The following is a 9,755-nucleotide window of genomic DNA, read 5'->3' as shown; positions in this document are numbered from 1 at the left end:
AGTCATTAATAAATAGTGTACCTACTGTCTTATATTTTACAATAAGGCTCCCTTTGACAGTTAATATGTATAATTTAGTAATATAGTACAATTTTATTTTGTAAATATGTGTTTCCAATACAAAACTGTGTACATATTACTAGGTTTGTAAGCACAAACAGATTTGGCTCACTATTGGGCAAGAAATCAGACAGTTTTATCTCTTTTTCGTTCTTAATTAATCCATAATAAACATTTATTAATGATTTATTAAGTGTCTATAGATGAATAAATAACCTATTTATAAACTATTTATACGCCATCTATGAGGGGAGCCTTATTGTAAAGTGGTACCATGAAATGTATATCATTGTTTTAAAAGGACAGAAAACAATGCTAATTCATAAAGAAGAGGAACATTTATTCTGCAGCTCTCTTGCTGCAGGGAGACAGAAGCATACCTACAGTGGAACAGATAAAAAAAAGGTGTTACAAATAATAGTTTAGGCAGTGGTAGGAACATTTCATTTACCGTAGCACTTGATTAAACAACAGTTATGAAGCACAGCTTTGCTCAGAGACACAGTAAGGTAGTAGAGTTTTCTGGCAAATCGGCTGTGAAGAAACATACAAACCAACAAATGAGGTTCAGTTTACACATTCGTTGGCACATTTAAAAATAATAAAAACAATCATCGTGTCCACTCCACTGAAGTTAGTTTCTTAGAAATTAATAATGGAGGTTATTTAAATGAACTTAAAGCATGTTATTCTTTACAATTAGCATCAGTTTTGATCATATTGCAGACAGGTTAGTCATTAACGATTGTCCAGAGCCGTGAGTGCAGAGCCAGCAATGACTCCAAACTTCAACAGCCATGAATGACAAAAGAAAAAAAGAAAAATAAAAACCTGCACTGGGAGGTTTCCACTACAGAACACATCAGGTCTGCGCTCTCCTCTTTGTGACTCTCTAATTACCCTACAAAGAATTAGTAATTACATTACCTTTTTATGCAAAGCTCTGTAAAGATCAAGTTATAGATGTGTTAGTATTTTCAGTCATCAACGATTTCACTTTGCAGCTTCATTCTTGAAGAACTGTAAAGTGTTTTATGATTGAATTGTGGCAATCATGTCAGTGAAAAAAARAAATAAAATTGGACAAGTGAAATGCCCCCCACCCCCCTGGCAAGGACTCCTGATTACATTGCACTCCATAAACCTTCTGTGGACATAAAAGTCGCAAACCCTTGGAATGAACTGAAAGTGGGGTAAAGGACTAATGCAATAAAATAAAACCACTATAAACACACCCATGTGAAGACGCGAGTAAACAGATAATGGATGAGATCAACGTTTGAGACAGAAACGAGACGAAGCAGCATCAGAGTTCCCTATAATTTCATGAATATAGAATCATGTCCCCAGAACATGTAAATGTTTAGAAAGACTAATGGAACTAAAAGCATGGTTTTCTTAAAAACGCACAAAGCTAAAGTCAGAAGTAGCATAAACCCAAGTTAAACAAAGAAGGATGTCTTGAGCAGCAGAGTTAGTGTCATTGGCAGTTGAGTCAATAGCTTCCTATGAGCCATAAAGCACTGTAGTCCAAGTCACAGTCACAACAGTGGTCATCTTCCAGTCAGACCCCAAATCAAAAAAATCAGAAATAAATTGGCAACATAGTGGTGGCGATTGTTCTACACACTAATCTATCATGAGCTGATAAAAAAATAATTATCATTTTCACTCGAATGACAATGAAAGACATCTGCTTTGTTCCCCAGCATTACAGTTGTCTTGTGGCTTGTTTAGGTCCATGAAGAGTTCAAAGTAAACAGCATCTCTCTCTGAAGCTCTTCTTGCTTTTCTTGTTCTTTCCTTTCCCGTTTTTGTCCTTGTTTTCGGACATTTTCTTGCCTCGTACTTCACGCATCAGGTCAAAGAATACCTGGAGAGAAAAGGATTTTTTTTCACTTAAATGTTTACTTCCTAACATTTAAAAAAAGACACATATCTGTCATAATATCTGTCAATCAGTTGTATCAGGGGAAAACAGTGGTTTATTGCTCATAAGTATATTCTGGTTTGTAGGAATGAAAAAACGAGGAAGAACCAAGATTGCGTCACAGACATCTAATGAAGAGCCCTGGGTTGCATACCACAGACAAGCTGTATCAAGTTTTAAAGATGCCTGGATCTACCAAACTGCCTTCAAAACAAAGGCTGAATGAATTAAATACCAGATTCAATTTTACTTTTGTTCTACTTTAAATAAATTTATATACTTATGGCATAACCCCTGGGCATAACCCCTGAATTTAACTCCACTTTATCTTAAATACCTACAATTTCTGCACATTTTCTACAGGTGCTGGTCATAAAATTAGAATATCATGAAAAAGTAGATTTATTTCAGTAATTCCATTTAAAAAGTGAAACTTGTATATTATATTCATACATTACATACAAACTCATATATTTCAAATGTTTATTTCGTTTAATTTTGATGATTACAAATGACAACAAATGAAAATCTCAAATTCAGCATATCAGAAAATTAGAATCTTGTGAAAAGGTTCAAAATGGATGGCACCTGGTACCACACTCTAATCAGCTAATTAACTCAAACCACCTGCAAAGGCTTTTAAATGGTCTTTCAGTCTAGTTCTATAGGCTACACAATCATGGGGAAGACTGCTGACTTGACAGTTGTCCAAAAGACGACCATCGACACCTTGCACAAGGAGGGCAAGACACAAAAGGTCATCGCTAAAGAGGCTGGCTGTTCACAGAGCTCTGTGTCCAAGCACATTAATAGAGAGGCGAAGGGAAGGAAAAGATGTGGTCGAAAAAAATGTACAAGCAAGAGAGATAACCGCACCCTGGAGAGGATTGTGAAACAAAACCCATTCAAAAATGTGGGGGAGATTCACAAAGAGTGGACTGCAGCTGGAGTGAGTGCTTCAAGAACCACCACACACAGACATATGAAAGACATGGGTTTCTGCWGTCGCATTCCTTGTGTCAAGCCACTCTTGAACCACAGACAGCGTCAGAAGCGTCTTGCCTGGGCTACAGAGAAACAGGACTGGACTGCTGGTGAGTGGTCCAAAGTCATGTTCTCTGATGAAAGTAAATTTTGCATTTCCYTTGGAAATCAAGGTCCCAGAGTCTGGAGGAAAAGAAGAGAGGCACTTCATCCACGTTGCTTGAAGTCCAGTGTAAAGTTTCCACAGTCAGTGATGGGTTGGGGTGCCATGTCATCTGCTGGTGTTGGTCCATTGTGTTTTCTGAGGTCCAGGGTCAACGCAGCCACATACCAGGAAGTTTTAGAGCACTTCATGCTTCCTGCTGCTGACCAACTTTTTGGAGATGCAGATTTCATTKTCCAACAGGACTTGGCACCTGCACACAGTGCCAAAGCTACCAGTACCTGGTTGAAGGACCATGGTATTCCTGTTCTTAATTGGCCAGCAAACTCTCCTGACCTTAACCCCATAGAAAATCTATGGGGTATTGTGAAGAAGAAGATGCAATACACCAGACCCAACAATCCAGAAGAGCTAAAAGCTACTATTAGAGCAACCTGGGCTATCATAACACCTGAGCAGTGCCACAGACTGATCGACTCCAWGCCACGCCGCATTGCTGCAGTAATACAGGCCAAAGGAGCCCCAACTAAATACTGAGTGCTGTACATGCTCATACTTTTCATGTTCATACTTTTCAGTTGGCCAACATTTCTATAAATCCTTTGTTTTTATTGGTCTTCAGTAATATTCTAATTTTCTGATATGCTGAATTTGAGATTTTCATTTGTTGTCATTTGTAATCATCAAAATTAAACGAAATAAACATTTGAAATATATGAGTTTGTATGTAATGTATGAATATAATATACAAGTTTCACTTTTTAAATGGAATTACTGAAATAAATCTACTTTTTCATGATATTCTAATTTTATGACCAGCACCTGTATATAAAGTATAATGTGTGAGCAGTAGCACCTTGTCCACATTGGCTCTAGTTTTGGCTGAAGTCTCTACGTATTGGACGCCCCACTCTTCAGCTTTCCCGCGGGCCTCATCCACGACCACCTGCCGACGATCCTCCAAGTCGGACTTGTTGCCTACCAGCAGGAGCGGGATCTTGTCCTCCTCTGCCTTCACCCGCAAGATCTGCTCCCTGCCAGCACAGAACAGCTTGTGTAAATGTAGCGGCACTTTCAAAATCTTTAAAGCATCAGGCATTTTACTAAACAAATCCAGGAGATGTCGAACATTGTTTTTTTTTTTTTGTTTGTTTATTGATCGGCTCATTTTTGGCAAAGTATGAACCCCTTGTAGAACATTATTTTTCCATCATGTGGCAGACGGCAAAGAAAATATTTTCTTGACTAATACATCAAAGAAAGCAACTCAAATGGCTGCAACAGTTTGATACTAGATGGAGATTTAAAAATGAGAAAATTGTGAAAAAATTGGCAAATTATCGGCAACAGTGTATTCCAGTCAGCAGCAAGCCATAAAGTTGAATTTTGGGCAGCCAAATTGTGAAAAGCAAGGTCTATTTTTGTGTTCATGGCTTGCAAAACTATTTTCTAGGCCATGCGCTTAAATTTGACCACCTGCACTTCGCAATCCTACCCACCTTGTTTATATGTATTTAAGCACCAAACGGAAGAGTTGCATAGAGTAAACAAATGGTAGGCTATTGGTGAGGTAAGCGTGCAACCTCTGACCTCTAAGGGACACCGACCTGTTATTGCTCAATCAGCCGCAGGAAAATTTCACTAAACTTATAATTTTTTTTCCCCCACTTACATGGCAAGGCAGGCCCTTCAACTGGGGCAGTACACCTGTCATAACAGGTGACATAAGGAGGAGAGCTCAAGGAGAAAACCTCCTATTAAACAGAAGGAAAGTTACAGGGGAATTTTTTTTTCTACGAACAAACAATGCATACAGCATCATGTTACAAATACCGGCACATACTTCTATACAGTAGCAAATAAAAAGGAATGGTGGCAAATCACACACACAAAGATATACAGCACCTGGCAAAAAGTATGGAATCACCAGTCATGGATGAGCACTCATTCAGACATTTCATTCTGTAAAACAAACTCAGATCAAAAACATGATACAATAATAAGGTCAATCCAAAGTGCAACTTGTTGGCTTTCAGGAACACTCAAAGAGATGAAGTGAAAACATTGTGGAAGTCGGTGAATGTTACTTTTATTGACCAAGCACGGGAAAAAATATGGAATCACTCAATTCGGAGGAAAAAAGTATGGAATCATGAAAAACAGATTAACGGTTCTWACAGTTCGGTCACATACATTGGCTCCAGCTTCCTCCCATTTCTGCTTCATCTGTGTAGTTTTACTTTTTCGTTTTCAAGACAAATGGCCTAAAGTTGTTTGTCTCGACACTTTGATGTCTTTCTTGGTCTACCAGTATGCTTGGCTTTAACAACCATTCCATGCTGTTTGTATTTGGTCCATATCTTGGATACAGCTGACTGTGAACAGCCCACATCTTTAGCAACCATGYGTGAAGAGTTACCTTCTTCAAAAAGTTTCACAATCCTCTCTTTTGTTTCAAGAAACATTTCTCTTGTTGGAGCCATGGTTCTTGCCACTCCACTTAGTCCAGCAGCCCTCCAAGGTGTCATGACTGCAGGTGTTTCTAACTGCAGACTAACGAGCAGATCTAATCTGAGGCAAGTGTCCATTTAGGGAAAGGAAATTGACTGGTTGCGTTCTTATTTTCTACCTCCAATTTGAGTGATTCCATACTTTTTTCCTCAGAATTGAGTGATTCCATATTTTTTCCCTGTGCTTGGTCAATAAAAGTAACGTTCACTGACTTCCACAATGTTTTCTCTTCATTTCTTTGAGTGTACCTGAAAGCCAACAAGTTGCACTTTGGAATGACCTTATTATTGTAACATGTTTTTGATCTGAGTCTGTTTTACAGCAGGGGTGCCCAAACATTTTCCCTGAGAGGGCCAAAATGAAAATCTATCCAGGGCTGTGGGCCAAATGCAGTAATATAATACATGAAATACGAATGCTTTTAAAGTAAAGTCCTTTATTTTTAGCGATTATGCTATGCAATGGCCCTCTTTTGTTTAAGTCTGTGCGCTTGGATTAAGTCTGCCATAGCAAAGGCTCATGGGATATATCATAAATTGATAAAATATGAGATTTTGTGGCCTTATAAAGTGTGCAAATCTACACGTGGGGTTAAATCTGATCTAAATATTTATTGTTGTCATTTCATGTTTCATGTTTAATCCTAATAAATCAAAGCTAAAGTCAACAGCATGAATGAAAACTACCTTCACTACAGCCCTTTTATTTAGTCATCTGACCAATGGAAATACTGTGTTTCTACCTAGAATAACAGGTTACAACCTTTTAACTTCGGCAACTGTTGGTGGGCCGAATCAAATGGCTTGGCGGGCCAAATTTGGCCCGCGGGCCCATCTTTGGGCTCCTCTGTTTTACAGAATGAAATGTCTGAATGAGTGCTCATCCAAGACTGGTGATTCCATACTTTTTGCCAGGGGTTGTAGTACTACAGAAAAGAAAGTCTTATAGGTGACACCAACATAAAATCTACTCATCTGACTGTGTTCAAAGGGCAAAGCTTTAAAAGGTGTCAAATTACCATGCTTGCCTTATTGCATAATTACCTGAACTCCTCAGTGGCACTGAAGGACTCGTGCTCGGTTATGGAGAAGACTAGCAGGAAGCCCTCCCCGCTGCGAAAATAATTATCCCTGATAGCAGCATAGTCCTCCTGGCCAGCTGTGTCTAGGATATCGATTTGGACTTCCTCCCCATCCAGGACAACCTTCTTCCTGTAGCTATCTGCTTTGGTGGGCTCGTAATCTTCGACAAACTAAAGAGAAGATTTATTCTAGTTATTTTATGAGTTTGCAAACACATGTATGTTATAAACACAGCCCACCAGCTGCATCTCTAAGTCAGCACATTTAGAAAGCAGGTGGAAAACAAATGGAGAGAAAAATCAGTTATAATGCAGATTAGGAGAATTGAATTGCAGCACTTAATGAAGCATGTTTTATCACATCTTTATATATAATTTTTCTTTCCCACTCAATAAAAGGGGCTTAGCTTTAACTAGCAGAACACGTTTGCAGGTGCCTGCTGTATAAACTCACCTCATCATACATGAACTGCAGCGTGAGCGCAGACTTCCCAACACCTCCACTTCCCACCATTATCACTTTGTGCAAAGCCAGAGAGCTCTGGTTTTTACCTTTATTGGTAGCCATGGCCAGAATCTTCTTGTGTCTTTCTTACACTCTCAAACACATGTGCACACTCACGCAAACAGGCACCCACACACACACACACACAGACACAACCTGTGAATGATAAGAGAAGTAAATTAGCAGCGCCTTCAGTAAATAACCTCTAAGGACAACCCATAAGAGAAGTAAATGGACAGATGGCGGTTGTTACTTAACTGCACTCACTGTGACAGTAACACACCGTGCCAAGGCTCTAGGCTGTGCTCCAACAAATCTTGAATCTTAACCCCCATCATTCCCATCTAGGTGCCAAATTGCCTACTCGTGAATCCGAGAACTTTATAAAGTTCGCCATCAAAAGGTCACTGCGACTGATCAGAAGTAATGAAGCCATCATTCTACACAGCGAGGCAGCATTTACAGACGCATTAAAACAGGGAATCATGTGCTAAACACATTAAAAAAAAGGAAGAAGTGACTGGCCATCTATCTGCTTTAAAAGGGCCCTGCCCTCAAAAGGTGAAAGCTCGGAGTCAATTGCTTTTAGCCTGACTTCGATATATTCCATCTCTGTCAGTTATAACTTTATAAAGAGTGTCCAGCTGACTTCACTGAAGATGCCTGCTTTATCAGAAACTACAACTTACCTGGATGGACATTAAAGAGTGCCAAGCTCCAGGGTTTAAATCCAAGTCTGTCACAATATTTGATTAATCGTGTGTTTAAAATAATTGGCTAGCTGCTGGGTGAAACTAACACAAGTCTTGTGTTTTGTCATTGTTTTTTTAAGCATGTGGCAGCTGTGACTGTAAAAAAATGGCAATGGTTACAGTTTTTGAATGACATCATCTGTTTGCCTTCCTGTCTCGTGCTGTGGACAGTTAGTTGTGGAAAACTTTTGTTTTAACAGACTTAAAGGACAAACAATTTTTTTTAAATTGCTCCAGTACGTTTGTTGTAAAGATATGGTAAATAATTACATTTAGTAGGTTTGCAGCATTTTTTTGTTTGTTTTATAAATATAACAAGTTGCCTACTTCAATTTGCAAGTGTGACAATTTTATGTAATTAAAACCACTAACCTACAACAAACTGTGACCAAGATACTCAGGTTTGTTAATTAAATCTTTAATAGGTGAAAGCAAAGAAAGTTCTGTGCAAATTTGGACCTTTTCATGAAAATTTGCTTATTTCTGCTAGTTTGTCAAAAAACATCTTGGTGCTGCCCACTATGGGTTGAACTGTGGCTACTTCAGCTTGGTACACGCTTATGTAATAGTTAGCTATTATAAGCATGTACCAAGCTGTAACATTTGCATGTACCAAGCTGCAATGCGCTGAAAGTTTGTTACCGTTTTGAACATTAGCTCGTGTTAACAATGATGCTGCTAACATCACTGTCCTCCATTGCCTCGGCAGCACCAGCTTCCTGCTAGGTGAGTCGGCACCTTGAGCCAGCAGCCCGAAGGCTCAGACCTGATGGGCTCAACAACCTCCCTCAACCTCTGGTGAGAGGGGTGAAAAAAATAAAATAAAATAAAATGTCCACATGCTGCGTTGCTCTGGTTACTCTCCATGTTTCAATGGACATGCATGTTCAGAAATGAACCAGGTACAGGAAGGAAAAGACGTGGAGCAGAAATCAGCTGTGCTTGAAACGCAGCACAATGCATGGACTTCTGCCTCATCTCAAAAACAAACTGAAAGAACTTAGATTGGGGATCCTCTCTGTAAACTACGGTAACCACAAAGCTGCTGTCCTGCATCATCTTCAATATTCCCTCTGTAATAAATCTGATTGTTGATGTTAAATCCTGCGAGTGAGGTCATTCGCCATCAATTTATCATTACTGAGCCACACAAAGCTGAAGCTTCTGATTCCAGACATGACTAAAGGGAAATTCCACCTAACGTTCTACTAAACTAAAGCATCTTTAATCTGCTCTAGTTTAAAAAATGTAAATATTTAGACATGTCAAACCTGTACTAGATTATTTTACACTAATAGCAGAATATTTAAAACCAAGTAGAGTAGGGCTGGGCGATATGGCCCAAAAATAAATCTGATTTTTTTTCATCCCAAATTCGATTTTCGATTTTAATCGAATTTGCTTCCCACTTAACGGAATGCCTCTGTTTCAGGTGTCGAAACTAATTTGTARCAAGAGCCTTCAAACAGATTTTGCAGTGAGGTGTTTGTTGCTCCAAGTCCAGGGTTGCAAAACCTGCAGTTCCAGATAACTGAAGAAACAGGGCCTTTTTTGAGAAATAGGTCCTCTTTGCTAGCTGCCACATTGTCATGTCGTGTACCAAACGCCTTGAGGGACAGGTGGGGTGACGTCTGAACTACAGAAGCCCCAAAGAGTGCACTGGTGGGGGCGGGGGGTCTCCATTTTCCCAAAATTAAATCTTTATAAATGACAAATTGAATTAATCAATTAAATTGACTTATCACCCAACCCTATGTTTAGCATTAGAT

General features: G+C 39.1%; 1 protein-coding gene across 3 annotated transcripts in view; it reads right to left on the bottom strand.

Annotated features, from left to right (window-relative positions):
* Positions 1 to 379: 379 nt before the first annotated feature.
* The window catches only part of ralba (v-ral simian leukemia viral oncogene homolog Ba (ras related)), a 23,970-nt gene continuing 14,594 nt past the window's right edge, over positions 380 to 9,755 (bottom strand). For 2 of the 3 annotated variants that reach the window (XM_014016492.1, XM_014016491.1), the window contains exons 2-5: positions 7,184 to 7,390; positions 6,692 to 6,900; positions 3,994 to 4,171; positions 380 to 1,933 (exon numbers count right to left, since the gene is read on the bottom strand). In XM_014016492.1, the coding sequence (XP_013871946.1) occupies positions 1,811 to 1,933; positions 3,994 to 4,171; positions 6,692 to 6,900; positions 7,184 to 7,297 (624 nt within the window). In that variant the 5' untranslated portion in view covers positions 7,298 to 7,390 and the 3' untranslated portion in view covers positions 380 to 1,810. Of the gene's footprint in view, positions 1,934 to 3,993; positions 4,172 to 6,691; positions 6,901 to 7,183; positions 7,391 to 7,492; positions 7,858 to 9,755 lie in introns of those variants that run through there. The other variant, XM_014016493.1, reaches the window with a different exon arrangement.

Source organism: Austrofundulus limnaeus, unplaced genomic scaffold (assembly GCF_001266775.1).
Source record: "Austrofundulus limnaeus strain Quisiro unplaced genomic scaffold, Austrofundulus_limnaeus-1.0 Scaffold146, whole genome shotgun sequence".
Classification (NCBI taxonomy): Eukaryota; Metazoa; Chordata; class Actinopteri; order Cyprinodontiformes; family Rivulidae; genus Austrofundulus; species Austrofundulus limnaeus.
Note: the sequence above shows the minus strand (reverse complement) of the source record. Positions and strands in the feature narration are given on the sequence as shown.